At 37.5% G+C, this 26,873-nt stretch overlaps 3 protein-coding genes across 12 annotated transcripts; all 3 read left to right on the forward strand.

Moving 5' to 3' along the window:
• On the forward strand, nucleotides 1-6,963 carry LOC112292387 (putative ubiquitin-like-specific protease 2A). Of its 2 annotated transcripts, none has more exons than XM_024540806.3 (15): nucleotides 1-350; nucleotides 1,369-1,766; nucleotides 1,869-1,960; nucleotides 2,444-2,698; nucleotides 2,917-3,004; nucleotides 3,348-3,459; nucleotides 3,756-3,833; nucleotides 4,076-4,123; nucleotides 4,280-4,420; nucleotides 4,619-4,819; nucleotides 5,165-5,220; nucleotides 5,339-5,420; nucleotides 5,585-5,681; nucleotides 5,811-5,930; nucleotides 6,118-6,963. In XM_024540806.3, exons 2-15 carry the CDS (start codon nucleotides 1,616-1,618, stop codon nucleotides 6,715-6,717), a joined length of 2,121 nt encoding a protein of 706 aa, XP_024396574.1. In that variant the 5' UTR covers nucleotides 1-350; nucleotides 1,369-1,615; the 3' UTR covers nucleotides 6,718-6,963. The 2 variants fall into 2 exon arrangements, with proteins under 2 accessions (XP_024396574.1, XP_024396572.1); XM_024540804.3 differs by having other exon boundaries at nucleotides 1,457-1,766.
• On the forward strand, nucleotides 6,826-13,140 carry LOC112292385 (AUGMIN subunit 5). 7 transcript variants are annotated; one of them, XM_090256287.1, is made up of 12 exons: nucleotides 6,826-6,968; nucleotides 7,196-8,469; nucleotides 8,692-9,381; nucleotides 9,747-10,265; nucleotides 10,440-10,566; nucleotides 10,803-10,967; nucleotides 11,228-11,437; nucleotides 11,673-11,858; nucleotides 12,042-12,201; nucleotides 12,386-12,581; nucleotides 12,666-12,798; nucleotides 12,932-13,140. In XM_090256287.1, exons 3-12 carry the CDS (start codon nucleotides 8,753-8,755, stop codon nucleotides 13,058-13,060), a joined length of 2,454 nt encoding a protein of 817 aa, XP_090112413.1. In that variant the 5' UTR covers nucleotides 6,826-6,968; nucleotides 7,196-8,469; nucleotides 8,692-8,752; the 3' UTR covers nucleotides 13,061-13,140. The 7 variants fall into 7 exon arrangements, with proteins under 7 accessions (XP_090112413.1, XP_090112412.1, XP_024396567.1 ...); XM_090256286.1 differs by lacking the exon at nucleotides 6,826-6,968 and having other exon boundaries at nucleotides 7,110-7,695; nucleotides 7,927-8,469; XM_024540799.3 differs by lacking the exon at nucleotides 6,826-6,968 and having other exon boundaries at nucleotides 7,110-7,695; nucleotides 7,932-8,469.
• Nucleotides 13,141-15,251: 2,111 nt separating this feature from the next.
• On the forward strand, nucleotides 15,252-17,785 carry LOC112292388 (uncharacterized). 3 transcript variants are annotated; one of them, XM_024540812.3, is made up of 5 exons: nucleotides 15,252-15,503; nucleotides 15,949-16,316; nucleotides 16,744-16,797; nucleotides 17,086-17,208; nucleotides 17,488-17,733. In XM_024540812.3, the coding sequence occupies exons 2-5, from the start codon at nucleotides 15,999-16,001 to the stop codon at nucleotides 17,497-17,499; spliced, it is 507 nt and encodes a 168-aa protein (XP_024396580.1). In that variant the 5' UTR covers nucleotides 15,252-15,503; nucleotides 15,949-15,998; the 3' UTR covers nucleotides 17,500-17,733. The 3 variants fall into 3 exon arrangements, with proteins under 3 accessions (XP_024396580.1, XP_024396578.1, XP_024396579.1); XM_024540810.3 differs by having other exon boundaries at nucleotides 15,256-15,503; nucleotides 17,513-17,785; XM_024540811.2 differs by lacking the exon at nucleotides 15,252-15,503 and adding an exon at nucleotides 15,510-15,807 and having other exon boundaries at nucleotides 17,513-17,733.
• Nucleotides 17,786-26,873: the final 9,088 nt, after the last annotated feature.

The following is a 26,873-nucleotide window of genomic DNA, read 5'->3' on the forward strand; positions in this document are numbered from 1 at the left end:
ATCAACAGCCCCTCTTCTCCTCACAAAACCGAATGGGTTTCGGTGCTGCGGGGGCGCCATTTTTGTCACCCTCAGCCCGCCCTTCCCTCCCTTTCCTTCCAGCCCCTACCTTCAGTCACGTTGCCGTTGCTCATCTTCTCGCTTGCCTGACTCTACGCTTCTATTGCTAGCTCGTTGCTTATTTTATTGTTTTTTGTCCTTCGTTTGTCGATGCATGGCGGTGAATTTCGCAGCAGCGGTGAATATTTGGCGAGCGAGTCGATCTGATGGCGATTTAGGTTTAAGGTGGCTGTAGGCTGTGAGATTCGGGGTGTTGTGAGGACTCAGCGAGGGGCAGACTAGTTCACGAGGTGATTTGATTACTCCACCCTCCTGTCTGGTTCGAGGAGTGCATTGATGCGTTTTGGTGTATGTGTTGGAGTGGAAATCCCGTATGGTTGATTGTTGTTTTTGGCATTATTTTTTTTAATTCTATTTTCGAAGTTTACGGGGTTTCGGTGGGGGAGGAGGCCATGTCGATGGATTTGTGGATGGTTGGAAGGCAATTCTTGGAGATGTTGAGGTTTCATGAGGCGGAGGGGGGGTCAGTGTTTGGTTGAACGAGGATGCACGAAATTAGTATCGAGCGGCATTTGGGAGGCTGGGGTGGGAGCTTGTGTAGATCGAGGGGATTAGTTTGATGGAACTGATCGCGAGTCATTGCTGGTCGTTCGTCAATCTAGTGTAAATCGATCTTCTCTCTTTCAAGTTCATGCAAGGGGGATTTACCAGTGACCAATTATTCTGACGGAGAGCATGTTTTTGGGAGAAAATCAAGATGGTCGATGAAGAATCTTCAGTTTTTTTCGGTTGCAGACAGGGTTGCAGAGAATACAGTCACTTGTTGCCCCTGTTGTCAAATAAATTGATGCTTCTTTGAGGTAGTTAATTTTGGGGTTGGATACCCACCCTGGTAAGTAGCCGTAACTTAGTGATCCAGTCGTTTTTAGAGCTTATTGTTTAGAACGATCGTGGCAGTAAGGGTTGGCGGTATATTTGCATGGTCGGTTCACGTGAATTATTTGTTGATTACGTTTCCTGGCAAATTTTCTGCCATCTTGACTCAACCTGAATGTGCAATGGTCAAGCAACATTTGAAACTATGTTGTTCACCATCTTCACCGCATAATTGTACTTTGTAAGGATCTTTTGTAGAATAGAATCTGTGATAATTAGGGCTTTGTCAGTACATTAGCCCAGAAATATGCTTTGCAAGTTTTAATGATTACACAATGTTCAGACCAATATTTTGTGCTCTTCTGTTCAAAGAAATACATGGAGGCAGTCCGACAGAAATACCTCTCGTTGAAAATCTGAATTGTTTTTCAGACGCTCATAAACGACGTACGAGCCCTCCAATTTCGACTCTTCAAAGCGTCTGATGAACAAACGTGAGTAACAAATCGTGTTTGTGCAGCTCCTTCAGAAGCACGGACTAGTCTTCAAGCATCAACAGAGTGAGAAGTTATATTACTGTGCAATGTTCCTTCCGAGTAGCGCTGATTCGCACCCAAGTTGAATCTTGATAGGGAAGGATTAGTTCCGTGGGTCAGCAGGGTGACGGACTGCAGCCACAATGTTCGATCGTGGGTCTCGAAGTAAGAAAATTGAGGTTGCAAAAGGCGTTGATATTTCTGCCTTTAATTTCGAGATGGAGCTGGAGGAGGAGCGAGTTCCTTCCACAACTTACCAGTCCGGGTTTCACAACTACTTCTTTCCCGCTGTCGGTGAGTTCTCTGTCGTTCTGTACTTTGGGTAAATCGATTTTGAGGGCGCTGGTCATTTGCAATAATGATCGGACTCCAAGTAAATTCTTATCTCAATGGCAGGCCGAAGGAAGCCAATATTGACTGTGACAAGTTCTGTACCAAGGTCAGAGAGGCATACGCAACGGCTTGGGATGTCTGAAGATGAGAATCAGGCAAGTTATCTTAGCAACTCTCCACGTTAGCACTTGAAGAGCCTACAGCGTGGTGCTGCACATATCTTATTTTATATCTTTTGCAAAGTATGCACAGATATGCCTAGTCTATCTAGCACGCAAAGTTGACTCGTTACGAGCATGCGGCCGCTTTGTTTGTGTGTAAATTGTCTTTCTATTGTAGGATAATTTGTTTCTTACTCTGTTCTAAACCCATCTTTCCGTGTGTGCGTGCCTGGAGCTATGATGCCAAGGTATTCATGGCTTTCACCCGCCTAATGTACTTACAGTACATTGGGCGATGCACTGTAAGCTCATGCACACAGTGCACAGAAGCCAAACTTTGGGATGGTTTCGCATTTCTAAGATGATAGTGTTGTGGAAGTGCGGAGTTCAGGCGTTCATGATATCTAATCATGATCATTTAGTATTCTTCGCATTGCCGGATGAACTGATCCTACTTTGTTTGCTGACTGCTTGCAGCAAATAAGTTCTTCAAGCTGCACTTCTAAACAAGAAATGCCCAGGAACAAAGAATTTACGAGCTTCTCCAACTCTAACCAGGTGATTGTGACTGCTTCTCGTGCAAGGCTTAATCAACACTATGGACGGTTTGTGACTGTAATTTTTTCCGCAAAACACGTTGAAGTGAAGCAAGCAAAGGAGATACTATCCAGAAAATGGCAACGAGAAGACCTTTGTGTGTTTAAGAGCTTTTACAAGTTTCATGTTGAGAACGTAAGTGTGGGCATTGATAGATTAGATGTTCTATATTGTGCTGGTCGCGTATAGGAATTACTTTCTGATTGGAGCTTGAATTGTTGTCTCACCGATGTGAATGCAGAAGTTGCTTTTGTATATTGAATGTAGAATTTGCTTATTCCAGAATAGTGGTTCAATACTTTTGTATATCAATCTTCTCCTATTTTATTTCCTAACTCTGAAATGGTTTGCAGGCAGACGAGAAAGCACTTATTGTTTTACTTCTGCATAAGCGAAGAGTTTTTGGGCGTTGTTCTAATTACGAGTGTACAAATCCCAGTGGTAAATATTCCGAACCTTTATGAACTTTTGTTCTCGCTCGCTGCATTGGTCACATGTGAGTCTTGTGACAAGAATTAATTTCGCACGCCTATCCAAGGGGAATTTTTTTTGTCGCTTAAACGAGGTTAAAGTTGAGATTATGCTATTTGATTGTTGTAAAAGGAACCATTTCCTTGTTCCCTCCTCCGCTGGCGTCAATGTTAACCTTGTTCGTGGTTCATTATCTCCACTAGTTGCTGATGGTTACATGCTAAGATAAGGATGAAATTTTAAGAGCATCATGCCGTATAAGTGCATTCACGTCAATACACTAAGACGATTTGCATTTTGGTTCCTTGTGTAGATTTGACGGAGTCTCTGGTGATGGAAATAAAAAACGATACGTGGAAAGATCAGCAGCGACAAATTTTTGAATTGTCTCGAGGCTATCGAGAAGTCTGGAAACGTATTGAAATGTATGGGTTCTCTATAGATTTTTCTAAAGGGTTTCTTCTGAGGAGCAAATCTCATCTTTCTAAGTATCGGTTTTTAGTCTTTTCAAGTGTTCCCTGTTACTTAGGACACCTATATCAGTCCTCTGTTTTAGTGGGTAGCTTCTAACTTTGATGACTGTATCATCATGGGAATCATACATGGTGTTTTCCTGCCAACCGTGATTTGAACAAGTGATAGAGCATATGTGACGGAGATACTAATTTCAGAATAATCTTCTGTACTCATCTATAGTGTTTTTGTCTTCGATGTTCATCAGCGAAGAAATGCTGAAATACAAGAAGAAGTTATCAAGAAATCCTTTTGAAGAATTATCACTCAACAGGAGTCTTATAAGGTTTCTCGAAGTTGTTGAGTTTTTTTTATGATGTCTAGAGTTCTTGTTGTAGTTGAATTGTTAAGAGCTTGATTGTCAGTCCTCTTCAGTCTTTTCCTACTAATGCGGTTACAAACAAGACCCTAATGTCTTGTGCTCGGTTTTTGGATTAATCAGCGCACTTTTTGCTTTTGTAGATCTTGTTTCAATTCTTTGAGGTTTTGGGACTGAGGTACACCAACAATGTGCTATTGAATGGGCAGGAATCCTGAACCAGATATATCCGGAGAAATGTTCTCACCTTCGGATAGGTCAGAATTTTGCTAAATCCTGATCTCGGCATTTGATATATTTTTTGCCTTAAGTTTCAATGAGTTAAAAGTGTTATCGTGTATAGTTTGTGGTTTTTAAGTTGTCAGATCTATAGTGGTCGTGAACTGATTTTCCTGGCTGATTGTTCGCAACAGGCTTAAACCAGAGTCACGCACTTTTGAAACTCTAGTGTACCCTCCAGGTGACCCAGATGCTGTTACAATTACATCAAAGGATGTGGACGTACTACGACCAGTGGGATTTTTGAACGATACTATTATTGATTTCTATATAAAGTAAGTTTAGAGTTTCATTAGGAAGCCACAGTTTTGGATGTACAGTAGTGCTTTGAGTACATGTGACAACATCCTGCATTAGAAGGATTTACATTGAAAGTATTCGAATCTTCGTTTATAGATTATATACGTTTTGCTCGTCTACTCGTCTTGTCTATCTTTTATTGCATTTAATTATCCCATACTTGCGTAATGCAGATATTTACAGAATCAGCTCTCCAGCAAGGACTTGGGTAGATTTTATTTTTTCAACAGCTTTTTCTTTAGAAAGCTTGTTGATTCCAGCAATAAATACACTGGCCCTGATCGAGGCAAGGTCGTTTATGACACAGTGCGTAAGTGGACTCGTAAGGTGTCCTTGTTTGAGAAGGACTACGTTTTTATTCCTGTTAATCAAAGGTGCAATTTCTTTCAGCTTTGTGTTCTGCATAAACTTCGTTTCTGTTGTGTCATTTGCAATGGTTATAGAGTAGTCCCCATAAATGTACACAGACAAGAAAAAGAGAAGAACAGAAAGAGTAACCTTCCCCTTCTCCTCCTTTCCTTCTTTTCCTCTCTTTTACTGGGTGGGTGAGAGTGTCTTAATTAATAAAAAAGTCGATACATTGCGGACAATTTCTTACATTAGTATACTGTGGAAATTGCAGTGAAGATTTAGCCATTTTGCTTCAATGTGCACCAGACCTATTAAGGATTTGCGTGGTTCTGCTCTTATGTTGTGGTTTGCGCACCTTGGATTTGCAGTTTACATTGGAGCCTCATTATTGTGTGTCATCTTGGTGCTCTGAGGAGTACACCTGGTGAGTGAATCCTCTTCATTGATGCTTGGTTCTCTTCAATTTGTTTGGGTTTGTCTATCGAATTTAAAGGTTCTGTTCTCAAGAGACACCTCTGATTCGTACTAGCGCTCCTTGACAGATGAAGGCAGGGGCACACCTTGTATTCTGCATCTGGATTCCATGGAAGGGAACCATGATGATATCGAAGAGCACATCCGAAAGTAAGCCAATGGAAGTGGCATCTGTCATTACTGTATTTGCTTGACCTGTACCTTTTTTGATCGATTTTACTACTGATTTCTACAAATCACTTGAGGGCATGCATTCTTCCAATTGTTTATGGGTTATGCGAATGGCTCTAATTCGTATTGTTATGTTGGTGTAGCTACATCGTACAAGCATGGATGGAGGAACACCAAAGTTCAGCCAACCACTCTGCATCAAAGGAAATAATTTCCCAAATGAAGTACAAAGTAGCGACAGTACGTTGATACAAACAAAACATTTCGTCTGTCTTTACTTGTACCATCAGAATGCTTGAATTACGACTACAAAAGGTCTGTATTGTTCTTATGCTGCATGCCTTTCAACTCCCTTGCTGGTGTTCGCAGGTCCCGCAACAAATCAACCACTGTGATTGTGGAATTTATCTCTTGCATTACGTAGAACTCTTTCTTAAGGAGGCTCCTAAGCACTTCAATCTTGCTTCATTTGAAGGGTTTCCGTACTTTGTGAGTGGATTTTCTTCCCTCTATATCATCCTGTCATCTTGGTTTGCGTACAGCATTTGTCCAATCTTTAGTAATGGAGTGAATTCGCTTAGATACTGGTATTTTCTGATGAAGTTTTTTTTTTTTTTTTTTTTTTTTTTTTTTTCCCTCGTGCTACATATTTAACCCTTTTCTTGGCATGTGACAGCTTACAAGAACTTGGTTCAAATCATCGGAAGTGTCAGCCAAGCGCAGTGCGATTCGAAACCTGCTCATGCAACTCCATGAAGGGTCCCCTTCAAGTGGTTCAGATGTACAAACCACGCCCCAGCAAAGGGCCCAGGAACTCCAAGTCACCGACGAGAATGATCGTTCTATCCCTTCCAGTAGCAAAACTATCCATACCGATCTTGTGGTGTCACTACAGGTACAAATCCAGGAAGAAGTGCATAGTGCTAGAATGCAATGTACTTTACCTGAAGGTGGCGTCAGCATTGAAGCTACGATAGTAGACCTTCATAGCGACGACGATGCTGTTGAAGAGTCTCCCGTATGTGACTCGCGAACTTTAGATTTTACGGATGAGAAGTATTCTCCTTCCTCCTCTACTTCAGCCCATTTACACATCACATCTCCTGTAGCTTCTAAGAATACTCCCATAGTCCCTAATAGGTCCCATGGGGTAATTGGTAGTAATGATTCGGAAAGATTATCTCATTCAGCAGATTTGGTAGTCCTTGGCAAACAAAGACATCCGTTCCCCTTGGATTGTGATGCTAATGTAAAGAGAAAACTTAGAAGAGTGTAGCGTTTTGTTGGATTCTATTGTAAATTTATCGTCGAAGTCGTAGAGCATCGACTTCTGTGCCACGCAAACATTGTAGCATTGTTATGAGGTGTAAGACCCAAGATGCCATGTACCATGAGGCAGGTTCTTCGAGGTACGACGACTGAGAACATTCACCCCGAATGCCACTGAACTTGCCTTCGAGTAAAGTATTCCAGCGGCTTGGTTTTCTTTCTCCGATAATCGAAGGGCCACTTTTTCACTGAATTGAGGTCCTGTATCACTCTCTTTGAATACAGTTGTAGCCTGAATATTATTGCACACTAGACATCTCTACTTTCGAGGACCTCATTCTTCTTCAATTCTGGACCGTGATCCAACAAAGAACCCCACTAATTCCACCATCTGACGCGGTGTATTAGTACATTCGTATTACTGGTTTCACTTGCCGCTTGTGTGCAGATCTAAACTTACTTGTCACACCGTATTTGTGAAGCAGAACGCTGGGAGTCACGCTATTGGTGTGCAGGTTGCCTCGTAAGTGTGGCATTTCCATTCTAAGCTCAAGCAGCCGATACCTCGTGTGTGCGCGAAATAATAATCTGAGTAGTCGATGCATTCAATCACGTCGAATACCATCGAAACGCTGGGCGAGAGGAGAGCCGCCGCAGCCAAGGCTACAGTGCGCAAGTGTGCCCCCCATTGCAACCGGCGATTCAAGGGGTGATGAGGGGTGTAATGCCCTTGAATCGCTCGGAGAATTGGCTCAGTCCCGAGAACTTGCAGGAAACTGCGCCTGCTCCGTCGCCATCGCTATTAATTACGGAAGATCTCTATCCGTCTCCGCCTTTCGCTCGCTCCGCAACCACTCTCCGCCTCTCCCTCGCTTCATTACCGAGTCTTGCCTCCAGATTTTGGTCCACGGACCATGAAGACTTCGCTTGCCTAGTCGAAGGCTCTGTTTCTCTGCCCTTTTCTTTCCAGTCTTCTCGAAGCTCCGTACGCACCGTCCATGGCCTCTTAGTCCTTTTCTGTAGCTCTCTCAGTTCCATTTTAATTTTCCTATTGGTGCGATCACGAAGGTTTTAACTGCAGTTGGCATTTCTTTGATTACGGACAATGCGTGTGTAGCTAATGAGTTGGATTTTGAGTTGTGAGTGAGTGATGCATAGGGATACGGGAAGTGAAAGGAGGTTGCGTCCTTATGAGTGCATTATTATTGCGGTGCAGTACAGTTCGTCTTCAGCTTTCGAGGCGTAATGTTTACGGCCTAATGATTACTGAACTTCAATTGCACTGTTAAGTGTTGGGGCTATTAAGTTCAGCTATGAAGGTTCTGTGGCACCGGGCATTTCATCCAGTCAAGAACATTGCTTTCTCGCGCGGCATTTTTGTCAGCCACGGATGTTCGGTTCGGAGAAGTGCAGCATTATCGATGGTGTGGAAGAGTGTACGGATGTGAGCTGTCCGCTTCCGCTGTATTTCTTTGTGAAAGAAGTAGTTGGAGCTAGCGATGCTGAAGCTTTTTCAGTGATACAGCTGCTAGGTCCTTTGAGAAGAACATCAATAGTGTGCTTTTTTCTTTGAACCGGAGGTCACTATCGGTTGGAGTATTCTGGGATTGAATAACTTGTTAGCTACTCCGTGTATTGTTTTTTTTGGTGCTCTCGTAGTGTTCTATGAAGGCACTTTTCATGAACTTTAGCCTTCATTCACTCGCGATAACCGATGTACAGACACTGTCACGCACACGTCACAGCCTCCGCTCAAATTGTAAGTATACATAGTTTTCACTCCGTTTCGTTATAGTTTGCCTACCGATCATAGAAAGATGTTGCAATGCAGATATGAAATGTGAATGCAAATAGATGGATGTTTACTGGAGCCGTTAATCTTGTGGTTAGCATATCACATTAGCTTCGTTTTCTTTCTAGCTGTCTTCTTGCTTGGGAACATTGGAGAGTCATGAATCCTGTGAACTGAATTGATGTGCAGAGTTACATGTTGAATTGGTAAGGGAGTTCCAGTGAGCGAAGTAGACTGTTTTGATTTCAAAATGCAATCTGATGGTAGTATACAAGCGGAGACAATTCTGAAATGGCTTCAACAGGAAATGGGATATCAGAATCCACCCTCGGTGGACTTTTTGCGCAGAATTTGTAGAGGGAACATGATCTCCGTCTGGAATTTTTTGCTGGAGAGAGTGAAGTCTGAAAAGACAAACGAAATGATTCGGCGCAACTTTGTCATCCATGGCACTAAAATCCCATCAACAGTCATTCCTATAGATGAGAGCCTGAAGGTAAAACATGGTGCCGCTGAGAGCAAGAAGGAAGTCTTAGAGGACCGGTCAAAGACTCATAAAAATGATAGAGAGGTTTTCAGAAGAGACGGGACTTTAGTGAAGAGTACACCAGCCAGAGAGAAGAGGAGTAGGTCATCCGCACGAACCCTGATAAAAGATTTGCCAGAAAAGGAGAGACAAGTTGACAGAGTGCTGCAGTCTGAAGGAGCGGAAGATTCTCGGGAAATGGCCATGCGGGATAGAGATGTTGCAATGGCTGAAGTGGGGAGGTTGAGGGTTGTAATCGATAGGTTGGTGAAGGAAACCAAGTCTCGCATGACTGACGTTACGATGGAAGAGGGTGAACGGCAGCGAGTGTTGGATGAAAGATCTAATTCCAGGTTTGTGCACTTTCTGTATTGCGTTAGATATATTGTAGCCTTCAATCGCCATCCTCCCTAAGTGGAAAGGCTGCTCTCTTTGCTTTAATTAACACTGCGTCGCAGTAAACTGACTTAGAATTTCAGAAAAGTTATTAGGACCAATTTTTTATTACTTAGTAACTTACTCCAAACCGCAGATTCTCGTTCAATGGTAGTGAATTGTTTAGCGTAAGTCTTGTTGCCGGTGTAGTCCATGAATCGCCCTACTGATTGGCCACTAAATGGAGATTTGGAGTGATTCGGGTGGTTTGTACTGCGATGCACCTCCACATTTCATGCGTGGATTGGTTTTTAGGAAATATTACTTATGTGATTGTTCGTAGACATAAGCAGGTGTTGCTGGAATCTTGCATGCAACGGGCTGAGCAGACGACTCGTATTTTTACTGAGTACTCATGTCGACTTCAACCATATGTGGAGCATGCTAGAGAGGCACAAAGAGGGAAAAATGTATGCTCTGATTTAAATCCGGACTTCACGCCTGAATCAACGAAGGTTGGCCAGTCAGCTAATCAGCTTCTGACTGAAATTGCACGAGATGAGGCCGTCCGACAAGCGTGTGAAGCTCTGGCTGAGGATCTAATGCATACGATAAAGACGACCTTTTCTGCTTATGGTGGTGAGAGAGGCAACCTGGATCATACCCAGCTTGAAGTCGCTAAGCTTGGGTTTGAGGTGGATGGGGATAGTATACCTGAGGAGGTGCAGGAGACTGCACTTACGTTACTGAAAAATCCCCATTTACTACTCCAGGCTTTAGCTGCACATACCTCACGAATTGTTGCAGCCATTGCCCGAGAAACTGAGGATATTGATATTCGAGCTGATGCAGAGCGTCTCAGGTTGAAATTCAGTCTATGTAATTATACGTTTGAGTGGTCATTGTAATCCGTGCACGTCATTCAAGGTTGTATTTTGTGTGAAGTTGTAAATGAAATGGCAGGAATGTAGATATGCGACCAACTTTAATGAGATTTAGAACCAGACATTTGACACTGTTATCATCTGATACGCAGGTATAGATTTGAAAATAATAGAGTTGTGGAGGACGTTTCCGGTGAAGTGGATGATTCACTGATTGGGAGACGGCGCAGCAACAGAGGCACTAGCAAGAGTTCTTTCCGTCAGCTTCTAGAAAGACAGGTCTATATTTGCAATATCCAGTACTTCAAAAAACCAGACAATTGTAGTGTTTGTAGGCAGCCTTACTCAATCAAGTAAGCCCATGTATCTGGTACATTTTCCTTCAATGACTTTAAGAACAGAAGGTGATCTTTAAACCTCGAACCGCATGAGGGATCGGGTGTGTTGTGTCCACAGTGGGTTTTTTCGCATTAGTCTTGTTTGTTTTCTAACGTTATTTCTACTTTATTTTGCAGAAAGCTCATGTTCAGCAATTTATGGCCACCGAAGATGCCTTGAATCAGGTGGCGCAAGCCAAAAGAATGACCAATGAACTCATTAGGCGGGTACGTGGTACTGATGCCGCACCCTCCGCGACCAGCTCAGATGTACAAAATTCTGGAAGTCTGCGTCAACTTGAGGTAGGGCGTACTACTGTAGTCTCCTTACTCTACGATGTCTGTTTTATTAAGTTGTTGAGGTTGTATGCTGAAGAGCAGGTGTCTGTTCGTCTTTTGATATTTATCTCTGTGGAGCTAGTGTTTTCTTTCCTGATGAATACATGAGATGTCTATTCTGCACTTTTAGATAAATTTCTACGCATTACCTTATTTACCATCGTATGGTAACTCTCAGTCCATGATGATCACAGTCTGTTTGATTCCTTGAGCCTGTGCTGCAGCTGGCAGTTTGGGCCAGAGAAAGGGAGCTTGCAGGAATGAGAGCAAGTGTTAACACCATCAACTCTGAAGTTCAGCGCTTGCAAAAGATGTGCGAGGAGCGAAGAGATGCTGAGGAGTCCCTACAGGAGAAATGGAAGAAGATTGAAGAGTTTGATGCCAGGCGGGTGGAGCTTGAATCGATCTATACATCCTTGCTGCGTGCAAACACGGTATCTGTCTTCTCAATTATACCTAAAGTTACAAATGTCATGGATTGTGAAACTTATGAAGAACATCTATTCAAACATCGATATCGTTCATTAAAGCTTTCAATATTTCCATAAAGAAAGTATATTATTATTGCATCAATATGCATGTAAATACCTTCATGGAAATGGGATAGAAGAGCATGAAGTAATGAGTCGTTAAGGACGTGCTGAATATAGAATGTTGATGCGTCGGCAGGCAGCTGCCGCTTCGTGGGAGCAACATGCCAGAGTAAATAAAGAACGATCCGTCATTACGATTTTACCCATCTTTGAGTCAGCTCAGAACCAAGCAAGTACTGCTCGTGATCTACTGGAGCGTGAAGTTGCAGCATTTCAGCGAATTCCTGACAGTCGGCCGTACATGATGCCAGCTACTTCTCAGGTATCCTTATTAGCATGCCTCAGCATACGTTTGTCCTAGTGAATGTGTTGCCCCTTGCGACTGTAGTAATTGGTTTGAGCTTAAGGTTCTGGTCGAAGTGGTGCAATATGCACTGAAGTACACGTATTGAATGCATTCTTGTAAACACCTCGCTTAAATTTTATGTATGCATCGTTGCCCTAGGCTTTACTGGATGCAAGAGGAGCAGCTTCAAATGCTGGAACTCAAGCTATTGTAGCTGCTGAAAGACATGCAGACATGCTCACAGCAGAGGCTGGAATCGGAGACCCTTCTGCTGTTCCCACGACCTGCCGTATTTCAGCTGCTCTGAAGCACAAATCTGGTATGACAATTAAGTTTTTTAATCATGTTAAGTACTTAATCACGTTTCATAGCCATGGAATTATGTTGAACTTAAGTGATCGGTTTTACTCGTTAAGCTAAGTTTCTTAGAGTGCTAATCGTCTAAGCACAAATTTGTAGCAAGCTTTTTCGAGGTAGAATTGCTCATCTATGAATTGTTACAGAAGCAGAGACTGCGGACCCTGGCTTGGCGTCGGTTTTGAACTCTATGCGGTTCTTTTTGCGGCCTGGAGGTTCACCAGGAACCGCCCTTGAAGACCTTGCCAAAACTTTGAACAGAGTGCAAACGCTTAGAGACTTAGTAGGCAATGGCCGCGAATTGATTGCAGCAGCCGATGCATCAACGCCAAAGTACGAGAGGTACTATACTTGCTGTATAAGATTCGTAACATTCTCTATCCTCGTTTAAATGTGTTTACTATAGCCTAAATCTTGGCTGCACAGGACTGCTACGCATTGTATAGCGGAAGCAATAAAGCAGGAGAAGGTTGCACTAGAGGAATGGCTTCCACAGCTGAAGCTTGCAGTGCAAGACGCCCAGCAATGCTTAGAAGATTGCAAGCGTGTTCGAGGGCTTGTAAGTTTCCTCCGCCGCTTCAATTCATTGGCAATTGGCCCATTCAGTAACAGCATTAGAGCTCGTAAGAAGTATTTAAGATTTTTTCTCTCGTGCGAAAAGTGTCTCATATATGGCTGTTTGATACTGACAGGTCGAAGAGTGGTGGGAGCAGCCAGCATCTACTGCTGTTGATTGGATTTTAGTGGATGGACAAAATGTTGCTGCTTGGCTTGCTCATGTGAAACAACTACAGACGGTCTTTTATGAACGACTTTTGTAATTTATGATCTGCCTGATTGGATAAGAAAATCCTTTTGTAACAATGTTGAATTTTACTGATGACTTTCCCTTTGCTTCTCATTCATTTCTGCTTGGAGCTGAAATTTCTTATTATCAAGTATTGATGGAAGTATGGGTTGAATATGAGCCTCCTGGCAATCCGACGTAAGTTCTCAACTTTTAACGACCACCTCATTTTGCATTGCGAGGGACTAAATCTTACCAGGACCTTAGAGTAAGTACAGGCCATCGACCCAGTATCGATTGTCTAACTTTATCAACAGGTACGATTAGCTGATCTTGTGAAAATTCAACGCACATCACTCGAAAGTCATTTTAATGATCCATGTATTTCGAGTTTTTAGACGATGAACCATGTGGTACCATTACATGGAAGACGATACGTGTATGATGTTCTGGCTAATAACTGAGGTACAGTAAAAGTATTTTCTCGTACTCTCAGAATTTTGTGAGGCTATAATGACATTCGAGCACAAATCATTTCAGGAATTAGAATGAGAATGCCAATCAGCTTTGCTAATCGGTAGGCTTGTCCAGAATATATAGAACTTGATTTGGTAAGGGTCACTCATTACCGTGTCCAGCATTCTGTATTTTCTTAAACAGTACTCGTAGTTGATTGTCGCGTGTTTGCAATGCACCTCTTCTGTTTTCTGGGAACGATGTGACAGACCACTCTATCTGGATTGAAGACATGGCAGCACACGCTGACTAGTGCTGGTCCCTTCTGATGATCAATCAGCAAAATCCAGAGGGTGGGCTGTTGATTGGGTCCACGAAGGATGGCTTACTGGTACGGGCAGCCGATTATGAAAATCTGGTTAAGCAACAGGACTATATTTCCATCCAGATTCTCTTGGGTGATCCAGTCGTGGAGGGGGTGTTTTGGAGACTCCCATTCGTCGCAATTCTGAAGACTACCTTCCGATCAGTGAGCGGTAAGATGACACTTTGGTTGATTGCCCCCGATCTCTTCGACACAGTAGAAAAGCATTCACTCTGCACGTTCTGCCATCTTCCCCCACATTTTCTTGGTCCTGTTCCTTCAGATGCTAGTGGTATTGGAAAAGTTCTTGCATTATTGTTTGACGTCCCTCATGGTGTCGAGTTTTGGTCATCGAAAAGAGCATCAGATGTGTACATAATATATATATCGCTTCAGTCCACTGGAGCAGATTTTCTACCTGGAATTTACACGGAGGATTACAAATATGTTCTTGTAGCAACACACCAATGTTGTTTTTCAAAATTTTAAGTTAACTCTACCTACATAGTGATTTGAAAATCCAACTTATGCTATTCTTTTTATTTTTTATTTTTTTTCAATTTATAACAGATAATCCAAACATGTTTGTTAAAAGAAAACAATTTTACATGCTAAAAGATTCAAAATAAATTAGAATTTTATATAATTCACAGTTTTTACATATAATGTATTTTGTGTTTTTATTCTTGTATTATATCATAAATTATAATTATTTTATTTGTGTCTCTTTAATTTATGATTGGTAAAAGGTGGCTAAACTTTGCAATATTTCTTCTCGATTATAAATAAATTGGTAAGTTGGTAATTACTTTTGTTGTCAAATAAATACAATAGATTGGCACGAACTAGACATGAGCTACATAGTCACTAGATAATATACTTATTGCCTATCCACTATCTCAATTGTATGTCTTTAGACATCCATTTGGAGTATACTATTTCTTTCAAAAGATTTGCAAACAATGTTTTATTCTGTTTGTTATAAACTAATACAAAAGGCTAAATATCTTATATTACATTTTAATTTTAATATTTTTTTCTTATTTTTTTGTAGATTGAAGGATTATTTTGTACATATTATCCAATATAGAATGTATTTCTGACATATTCTTTAAGAATAAATGGTAACTCTCTTTTTCTTACTCCACCATCCTCCATAGCAATACACCAAAGTAGTGACTCCCCCACTAAATTTGAACACTTAAACCCTAAAATGAATGAATAAATAAATAAATAAACTATTCTGAGCTTTTAGTGTCAAAATAATCCACGCAGTTACTGAATGAAGCCTGGGTAAAGCTCGTCACGGTCCGGATGATAATCGTTCATCCTTGAGTCCCAAACTGGAAGCAGTTGGAAGATGAAAAACATCCATCCTGCCTCTCACCCTTTCGAATTAGGGTTTGGAACTGAAGCATTTGTAACACCTGCACCGCAATGCTATGTGAGAATATTTTTATGTAGGATTGTTGTTCACGGATTCCGGTTCTGGTGAGGGTCGTAACATGTGGGAAAAGGAGGTTACTGACTTGGGTTTCTTTTTCTCTTTTTTTCTTTTTTTCTTTCTGTTCCGGCATCTCCAATTGTGCCGCATCAGATGAGCTGAAGAACAGGGTGTGCGTGTCTAACGAAGTGAAGCAGGAGCAGGCTCAATTCAGTATGATCTTGTTTCCCGTGCTGTGTTTATCTTCCACTTTTGCTTGAAACTCACGTCTACATCACCCAGGAAGTCTTCATTTCAGTCACTGTCGATTGTAATTGTATTCGTGAAGTTGTTTGGAGTTGTTGTGAATCTAGTGTTTGTTACGGTGGATTTTGTTAAGCTGATGTATGCAATGGAAGCCCTAAACCTGAACCGCAGTAGGATGAATAGGTTGAGTGCGTCGAGGTCTTTGCGAAATGTTGGTAGGCAGCGAGAACGATGGTGGACTTCATGATGTTCGTCGAGTGTGGGAGTTCCTGTGCGCGGCTTCTCTGTTGTGTTTTTGTAATTTCATCATTTTATGCGCTGGTATTCATGCCGAGGCTATACTTATGTAAAGGAATAGCTTCATCAAAATTGTGAATTTTTATCAATTGTTGATAATTGCCCTACTGTGCAGATGGTAGGCGTCTGTTCATACGCAAGATTGGATTTTGAGCCGTCGTAACTATGTCTGGGTCTTCACGGGACAACTCAAATGATTTGTGTAGAATTTTTGTCAAAGGGGCTGAACAAGTAACGGTTTCAAAGAAGAGAGCGAGGGATGTGAATACGGCGCGCGGTGCTGCTGCTTTTACAGCTGAAGAGTCGACTTCCTCCTATGGTAATTTTGGGGGCTTGCCTTCAAACTTCCAGTCAAGAACACCGTCAGGCAGGAACTCACAATCGCTTTTGGGGAGTTCCAGTAGGCCTCTTGAAGCAAGTGGAAACAATGAAGCTGCCTCTGTCCGTTCAGATCCTCTGCCGGAATCAAATATCGGCTTCCAGGTGCTTGGTTATTCTTCTACTGTAGCGATACTTGAACCCCTCCCTCTTGTTGTAATATGCAGTGCAATGCACTATCGTGACATTCGTGTTCAGGTCCATATGAGCTTTAACTTCCTATTTTTCTACTGCACTGAGTTATCTGAATTGGATTGGTGTTTTTGTGTTATGTAGACACTAGTTTATTTTTATTTTGCGAGTCGATTTTTGCAGTGACTTGAAGCCTGGCAGGAGCCCATTGCTTCTAGTGCATACAAATGCTTGTGAGATCCAGTGTTACACCTTTCAGTGATTGTCGAAGCAGCATCGCTAAAAGCAGCATAGTGCAAACAAACAAACAAACCTCGTTGGAGGTCCTTGTTTGTGAATATTGTGAGTACTGTGCGGTTAAAGCTGATAGTTTGAGATTGTGACAAATTTGTGGATGCAGTTACTCAAGAAATCTGGGTGGAAGGAAGGTACAGGTCTTGGTGTAGTAGAGCAGGTACTATCACCTTGAACCCCCTTTTGATTGATAAACCCATGCATAATCTGTCTAACATCAAGTAAACTTCTTGAGAACTAGGCATCGAAATAGATTCTTTCAGAACAGACATGTTTGTTTATACTATGTCTGCAAATATTCAGTTGGTGCGCAGATTAAGCTTCCTCAAACATGATATAGGAATTATCCCTTGAGTTCTAGGGGTTTCGTAGCATATCGGAGCATGTATTTCGGCGAACCGAGGGTTGTAATTAGCACTTTTACGACAACGATGTGCTTACTTTGCAGGGCAGGTTGGATCCAGTCGAGAGCTATTTGAAACAGGATCGGCGGGGTATTGGGGCGGATTTGAAGAAAAACAAGTCAACGATGAGCTCTGAAAACAGGCAAAATCGAAAAAATGCTGTTAAAGTAAGTACTTTTGCAAGATCATTTCTTGAGTAAATGGTGCCTAGGATAGCACAATTTGTTTGATAAATATGTAGGCAATTTGTTTTCCAGTTTCACTTTGATATATATATATATATATATATATATATATATATATATATATATATATATATATATATATATATATATATATATGTGTGTGTGTGTGTGAAATAACTCGAATGTATAATCTCGTGGAAGCTAATGTGTAGGATGTTCTTTACTCCAAAGTCTAATCTAGTAGTAGTGTGTGTCTCATAGATAATACTTTGAATTTCATGAACAGGAGCCGGCAGATGGTAAAAAGGAGAAGGTCTTATCAAAAAAGGCGAAGAAAGCACTTGCTATAGCTGAACGTGAACGAGAACATGCCCTTGCTGCCGCTTTTTACAGAGAATTTTGGCCTGAAAACGTTTGATGTGACCTTCAATTGTACAGCGTTTTGTAAAATATGAGGGCATTGATTTATATACTCAAATTAATCATAATGATTCATTGTATTACCAACGTGGCTTATCCTCGCGATTGTCGATGTGGCCAAAATGGTATTCGTTCACAACCTGTGTCCATGTTATCGAGACACGTCCCATGTTTATTTTTTAGTGTCTTGCGTATTCGTCCATGCCGCAGAGTTTCAATGAAAAATTATTAGCGAAATGTTTTGTGACTCGGAGTACAAGCATAGTGAATGCATGAATTTTGTAACGATGAGTGACTCTCTTCACCAAAGGTTAGCCTCTATTATTGTGAACTCAGGTGTATGATTACAGTCTTTTAACAACACATATCTGAAATCACAGGTCATTACTGTCCTCAGTGATGCTGTGGAATCAGAAGCTCATGTGATTTGGTAGCTGGAAACGTTGGGGCCAATCACTGTGCAAGCGTTACATTGTAATTGAATTCTGTACATCTATCTTTGGAACCTTTAGTATTCCTCTAGAAATGAAGTATTGATTGATCACATTAGGTAGTGTAATCAATAAGTGGGTAGTGAATTGGTGGGTTCAATTGTGATTGAAATGCAAATGTTCCACTCTCATTTGCAGAGATTCACAACTCTAAGCTTCAATGATATATCCACTAAACTATAATTATCAAACATAACATTAGTATTTAAATTCGCTTCCTCATTCATTTCCTAGCTACCTTGTCTTTTCCATTTAATTTTGCACACGCACACACACACACACACACAGAGATAGTTAGACATGTGTGTATATATATATATATATATATATACAGATATTTGTCTGAATGAGCAGGAATATGAAACCCAAATCATATCATGTTGTGAGCCTTAGAATCATGACACCATATGGTCCAGGTTGTTCACATCTCACCAAACAATTGTGTCCTTTGCAGACAGCAGGAAATATGTGTGGGCTTTAAATAGCTTCCCTTCAAAGATAAGCTACAGAACCAACTGATATATAGAGAGAGTGAGATTGTTTTACTTGGAAATTGATGACCACACATGGGCCTGCATTAGAGACCATGACTGTTCCCCACTCACACCCCATCCTCATTTTCTTAAATAAATAACCCATTTGAACTGGGTCATTGGGGAACTACAGACAACTTGGACTTGCTTCTTCTCCTACAAACACTATTCGAGAAAGAAAAAAATAGCTTGGCAACCATGGCACTCTTTCCATATCTGGACTTTGTGACCATGTTCCCCTATTGGGCTGCGAGCCAACCCTTTCACCCCTTGACCCTTCAAGGAAAGGGGGCTATTGGTAATCATATGACCTTTTTTAAGATGGTGTGAGGGACTTGTTATTTTGGATATTTTGAAAGATTGTGTGTGTGTGTGTGTGAGTGTGTATGTTCTTTTCTCTAGATAATGTAAAGGGTTTGAATTGGATATCCTAAGAAACTATATCTTTATAAAATTAATGAGTAATAATGTTATTTGTAGATGGATTGGAATCATGTGGGAAAGGCCTACTAGTTGTTCACTAGAGTTTTTGTACTTTTTTACTTTATTCCATTCCTTTTGAGAAAATAAGGAAGAATTAATCCATTGTGTGCCCATGAATCCAACACATGGCTTTTAATTTCTTTATATTTTCCAATACTAAAAAAGAGGCCCACTTTCAAGCACCCTTTGATTTACTTGAATGCAAGTGTCATAAATCAAATCAATTATCAAGTTTCACAGGTGTTTCATAAAGATTAAGCTGTAGTCATTATCAGAACCAAAATGTGCAAAACAATGATTCTCGCCAATAATAATATTAGATTTACAATGAGAACCATGTAAAGGGATGCAGAATCTAAGAGTGGAAGCCATGAATGAGAAACTTCAAGTGAATCTTGACAAATAGTAACTAAAACACTAACTTCAAACAATCAATGGCTAAAAAGTTTCATACTTGTTCAAAGATGCACCAAGTTTGACATTAAAGCAAAAAACTCAAACAAAGGAGAAAGAACATCAACAATGGTACATTCTGTATTTTATGACAATTAATTATTCTATAGATGGCCAAGGTAATTATATCATGATTCCAATATGAATACAATGATCATTGTTGGTTGTGTGTAGGACACCGAAAGCTTTTTTCTTTGTATACTAGAGTTGCATTCTACTCAATTTTGATGATAAGCACGCCATGTCCAATGCCATGTTTGCCTTTATGGTGGAAATATGAGAATTGCAATGGTTCACAACTTCTTCGGATTGGGGACCAATTGAAATAGTTGCCATTAGTATGTAATCAGGGATATATATATATATATATATATAGTTCATTCTCAAAGCACAAAGGAACTTTTTGTGTTAGGACAAACCACCACAAAAAGGATACGAAAGTGTATGGTTTCTATTCAAATAGCACATTGACTTTCATACAAGCTATGCTTTTGTCCAAGCCATAGCAAAAGGAACAAGAACTAATGCATGATGATTTTTGAAGTTGCCCATGCTTGTATCATATTTATGGTTATTAGTTTACAAAGAAAAAGACATCTTTGTGTGAGAGTGACCAACATTGAATATATAAGAATATATATATATATATATATATGTATGTATGTGTGTGTGTGTGTGTGTGTGTGTGTCTGTATACGCTTTCATAACTCAACTTATACTCATTATCTTCTATTAAGAATGGGAGTAAGCCCCACAAGAACTCCTACTTATTCACTCACACTTCTAACACATACATCATCCCATGTGGTAGAGGCTCCTTTGGGTTTCAGACACAGTGCGTGAGTGTTTTTTTTTACCTTGTGCCCTCTAAACTAACACTAAATAAACCAACCCTAAAATAAACACAAAAAATAAATAAATAAATAAATAAATAAATAAACATATAAAACACTCACATGGTGTTGGATTGGCAGTCCACTACATGAGCCACAGTAATGGAATCAGCATCCACCACTGGCACAGTGACATGTGTCAGAAGGACCCAGTAATGCTGACTTGGGACAGTGTGCCTCTCCCCCCATTGAGTTCCCACATGTGAATGGGGGAGGGAGGGTCAAGGGTGGTGGCATGTATATATATATATACATATTATGGGGCTGGGCTGGGCTTAGGGTTAAGGGGGGCAATTGGGCACGGGGGCCAAGGATGATTTGAATCTGGAGTTGGAACAACAAAAGGTGTATGTGTGGGTGGGTGTTCTTTGATTAGGGTTACACCACCACCACCACCACCCATTTGACCCACCCACAGTGCAGGGCAGTGAGAGAGAGAGGGAGGGAGGGAGAGGATCCCATGTGAAGTGAGACTACATCACCAACACCAAATGATACAATATAACATAATATACTATAAATAACTCAAATAACTGCACTTTGACCAAACATGTTTATGGTAAGCAGTTACAATGTGGTAATTTTTGAGAGTATATATGTAGTGTTGAGAACAAAGCCTTGAGGAGTAGGAAGCGGATTGTGATGTAGTCTGTGCTGCAATGGAGTTTCAGGTTGAGAATCATGTTGTTGCTACATATACTGTGAGTGGAAAGACACACTTGTGGAGAATTGTTTTTGCTTTATTTTATAGGAAACTCAGGAGAGACAAGCTGCAAAATTTTGATATTATTTCCACATTGCACTGCTGCTATAATGTGTGCACATTTTAAATAGAAGAACTTGTATGGAACATATAACAATTAGATTTTTAAGATGAAAAAAAAATACCTTGCTCAAAAATACTAAGAGTAAGACCAAAATTCCAACAAAATAATATGAAAATTTTAAAAATACCAAGTTCTTAATGTAGGAATACATGTTGATCTACCTATGGTTGGAATTAAAAGCCAACAACCAAAGGAAGTCTTTGTTGACACAATTTTATATAAAAGAGTAAAAAGTTGGAATGTTAGGATGTCTTAGAACCTAATCTAAATCCACTTGAACCGAATATGTAAGAGCAAGGCACATAATTTGAATTGTACAAAGGATAGTATAAAACAAGAGTAAGAACAAGTCTTGATCAAAAAAGAATCCTAAGATATAAATGATTATTAAGAAGTAGCAACAATCAAAACTACAATAAAAATAGGCTAGTTACTTGAATAAAGGACATATTTAAAAAGAAAGTTTCACATGTGATACCAACAATAGAATAAATGCACCAAGAAAAAAAAATCCGAAAATGAAATTATTAGCAATTGAATATTTTAATTAAAAACACCACTTGCTATTTGCAAATGCTAATATAGAAGTTGGAATTCTATAACACATGAGCAATTCAATAAACAATCAATTGATGTTACACGTTGAAGTGATCCAAATGTAAGAATAGTAACTAATAGTTTCTACTTAAGAATGTTGGCACAAAGAAGCCATAACAATTGGCTATAGCTCTCCAATAAATTCCTCGCTAATAAGATGCTATTACATGCAGAAGTTGGTGTACAAGACAATGGTGTAGAAAGGATGATAAATACAAAGTTGAAACTTTTTTTTCAACCATACATTAAGCATATTGTAATAGAAAACATATACGCATTCAATAATAATATGATTAATATTTATGAATGCATTGAGTCTTAAAAAATTGTATTTTTACATTGATGGTAGTAAATATGGACAATCATTTTCAGTTCTTTCAACTTTAAAAACACTTAAGAATAATTAGGCTATCACAAATAGAAGTGAGTAGATTTAATCTCTAATAAGAAAAAAAGAATTGTAACAACAGACTCTCTTATCTATAAATGTAAAATATTATGCCCACAATATCAAAATATTTTAAGTGATTAAACTTTTACAACTGTGTTAATGATATACAATATAGTTGCAAAAAAAAAAAATCTTTTGAGAGTACATGATTTATAAAAATAGAATAAAAAATTGTTGTGGCCAAAACTCAATTTTATATCTTGAAGATTTCACCAACAGATGTGAAGAAATCTAATAGTATTGGAGCCAAGGAGTTATACACTTTTATGTCTCTATAAATAAAGGATTTAGTAGAAAATGTTGAATTATTGATGGAAATAAAATAATACAGATTATTCTTTAAAATATTATTAAAGTTACATTAAAAGTAACAAAACATTTAATTGATTTTAGTATGCAGAAAAGAAAACAGTAAAGAGCAACATGAGAATATATGCTTAATACTTGATATGATTGGTTCCAAAAATGTATTGTACATATATATATATATATATATATATATATATTCATTCATTTATATTCCAGAAATTTATGAGGATACTAAATTCTCTAATCACCTTCCCAGACAACTCCATCACAATTTAAAAAAACTCTTTCTACAAAATCTTTATACAAATTAAACTAATTCAAATTCAAAGATTTTTTTATTCCAATGAAATATTTACAAAATGGGGCAATGGACACAGTGAAAGACATATTAAGAAGAAACTCATAATATTTATGAAATTTTATAGAATGTATTGCAAAGATATAGTTGTAAAAAAATCTTAAGTGGAAATAGATACAAATAAGATGGTCAGAGATTCCCAATATAGTTTTTTAAAATAACCCTAAAATTAAAAAATTGAAAATTGTATTGTATTATGTATTGTATTAAAAATTGACATATTCAATAATCAAATAAAAGTAACAAGAGGAAAACTTATTCTATTTTTTAAAAAAAATGATAAAAAGAAATTTTAGGTATTATATTATCAAAATTTAAAAAATATATATATATATATATATAAAATGTAATATAATATATATATATATAATGTAATATAATATATATATATAACGTTATATATATTATATTACCAAAATTTAAAAAATATATATATATATAAAAAAGACAATTATATTCCACTCTATTCATGAAATAGAAAAATGTCTTTGATGTTAAAGCCACAAAATTTATATTATATTATTCCAATAATAGCTATTGACATTTAAAATCTTCAAAAAAGCCATGCATTTTGACCAAATAATAATTTTTATTTTTGATATTTTTTTTGGTAAGTTAGGAGATTATCAAACATAGTAATAAGTCAAAAATATATGTATTTAAAAAAATATCCCTAAAAGAAAAATAGAAATTTGCATAACTAACCATTAAAATAAAGCTAAAAAAATTTTAAAAAAGAAAAAAGAAAAAAGATACACTATTCTTTAAATACGTTCTTTTTTTCTTTTTCTTTTTTTGAGAAAAATACTGCATTTGAAAATTTAAGATGCCATCAAACACAAAAGAGCTAGTAGCATCAAATCTCTACTAATAAGGAACAACAAAAAGTCAAAAAACCACACAAACAACAGAGCAATAAACATCAATGTCCAAAATAGAGTGTAATAAACTAAATATATATATATATATATATATATACTTTTCAGTCATTGAAAGAATTATTTAAACGTTAATTAAATCAGTACTAGATTTTATTCTTGTTCCACAAAACCTCCAATTTTGGAACTATATGACTTCCTTTCTTTGGATAATAAATCAACATGCTGTGTAATGGAATTTAGCCTCATATAATAAATATATAAAATTGTTACTCTTGTTCAAATATATATATATATATATTTAGATTTAGATTTTTTTTATATGCCTATTGTTGTCAAATTATACACATATAATATTAAAAATACATAAAAATGATTGGATTGGTATGTTTAAACTGCAAAAACATTATTATCTTTCCAGTAAGCATGTAGTTTATATGATTGAATCTTATTAATAGCTTTCAAAATCTGTTGTTCATCAAAATAAATAAATAAATATTTTATGACATTGGAGAGTGTAGAAGTCAGTCTTGTGACAATATATATATATATATATATATATAAACCACCAGAATTTAAAAGAGTTAAAATAATTATAAGTCTTTCTAGATAAATGAACAAATGGATAATTTGTCCTATTGTTTGAAAAATATATATACAATGATAGACACAAGAAAAAATGTGAGCACCAATGAATTTTAAATGCAATTGCATGATGCAAGATATTATTTTCAAAAAAATTCAAAAACTAATCAACCATCTGAGACATGCATTTTAGACATTCAAGTGAAAGGTGTTAAGATTTAGAGAAGGAATTAGAATACTTTGGAGACACCAATGTTCTCCAAAGGAATCCAATTTTACACATTAAATGAAGAACAACAAGATATGTTGGAAGATAGTATTATACTAAAAATATCACGCTTATATACCTACCGACAAACTGGGTTATTAGGACTGAAAATAGTTTATTATTGTGGCTATTTAATTTATATTTGTGATAGGTTCATGTATTTGAATTCTGAAAAGAAAAATGAAAAATATTAGATGATATTGGGGCAACTGGGAGAAAAGGTGACTTGTTTATTTATTCATTTATTCATTTTATCCTTTTTTTTGTAAATTTAAAGTCAAGTGTGTCCTACTTGGACGTGGTCTTATTGATGAATTCTGCAAAAGTTATTCCATACTTCCTCTTGCATCTTCTATCTATGCTCTAGAGGATCATTATCAATCACACAAGAAAAGAAATAATGAAATAATTATTTATTAAAAAAGGCATTGTTTAACACTTTAAACACTTTAAAAAATAAATAAAAACAAATAATTAAAAACATATTTTTAATGGAACACATTTAACTACAAATTCAAGTAGAGGATGTGTATGCGTGAGTATGTCTATTTTTAGATATAGTGATTCACGGCATCAGATTTTGATTTTTTGATTTTCTATTTGTGCAGGCGAAGGAATGAGCTTCTCTTTAGTTTTCATTCATTTTCATCCACATTAGCATCTGACTTGTCTGATAGTTGTAAAGTAGAGTTTTATAATAGAATTGTGGTTTTTTAGAATTGCAAATACTTTGTCACTTAATCCTTCTGAATGTTTGTAATTAGCACTTATTATGTACCAGAGAGTACCTTAAAAATAAGATTCATAATAGTTACAAAATGTAATTATACATGTGGGAAATGAACATTAAGAAGAACATGAGACTGTTTTGAATTTATGATTTTATTTCTATTTTAATATTTCAAAAAATATTTATGTATATCAGATAATATCAAAATCAAAGTTTCTAACATTGAGTAGGATGCGTCATAAAAATAAATTGGTTACAACATATATGTTTTAGAATAAACTTGATTAATCATTAATACGATTTATATTCTTTAATTGTTAGCTATAAATTTTTAAATCAATGAAGAAATATAATATATACATACAAAAGCTATGTTGTAAAATTGCTTCATGAAATTTATAATATGTTTTTTGTATGGTTATCTCATTTTTCTTAGTTTAAAGTTTTTATACTGACATTTATCTTCTATTAATCTGCTTGTATGTATATATGTATGTGTATGTTCACATGCAAGTAATGTAAAAAAAAATTGCTAATAAATTATTAAATATCAATTGTTAATATTTGTATTCTTTTATTACTGAATATTAAAGAAGTGCAAAATACATTCTATCAGTTGACAAGACAGAAGTTGTCCATTAGTTTCAAAGTGTTAACAAAAAGATCCAAGGGCAAAGAAAACATAAATATTATTCAATACACGGATTTTAATTCCATATTCACAAAGGTCATGGATACAAATCAAATTCAAGGATAACATAAAATTTGTACATTAAATTAATTCTCAACTCTAAAACAAAATCACAACTTTCTAGTTATTATTCTGCAGTAATTCTTTCTCTTTTTTCCTTTCTATCTTCTTTTCTTCTTTTGTTTCTGAGCCATGAGTTTGTGCAATTGTGCTTCCTAATTTTAAATTATCCTGTGCATGTGACTCAAAGCGTTTTTGACTGAATTGAATGTGTAAATAAATGAACAAAAGTTTTTTTCTTTTTTTTTTTTCTTTTTTTTTCTTCCAAGAGATGATGTGTTTTTAAGTGTGTGGAAATTGAGCTAAAATAGGTTGCATCTAAGTGGCACGCAAAAGCATTCAATATGAAAAAATAATCACATGATCGAGGTGCCGTATTCTCTATTCTAAAGTTTTTAAGGGTTGAATACTCCATTATGAGCAGGAAAAAGAAAAAAGAAAAGAAAAGAAAAGAAAAGAAGTTTGACTTTAAATCAAAACTGTGCATGTAAGTATAAGTCTAAATATTTATTCGTTGATTGATTACACATTTTCACTTCATATTTGTGGTGTACATGTATATGAATTTTTTTGCTTAATGATATGTTTAGAAACTAAAAGTGTGATTATTATGATTATGA

Source organism: Physcomitrium patens, chromosome 15 (genome assembly GCF_059467195.1).
Source record: "Physcomitrium patens ecotype Gransden chromosome 15, ASM5946719v1, whole genome shotgun sequence".
Classification (NCBI taxonomy): domain Eukaryota; kingdom Viridiplantae; phylum Streptophyta; class Bryopsida; order Funariales; family Funariaceae; genus Physcomitrium; species Physcomitrium patens.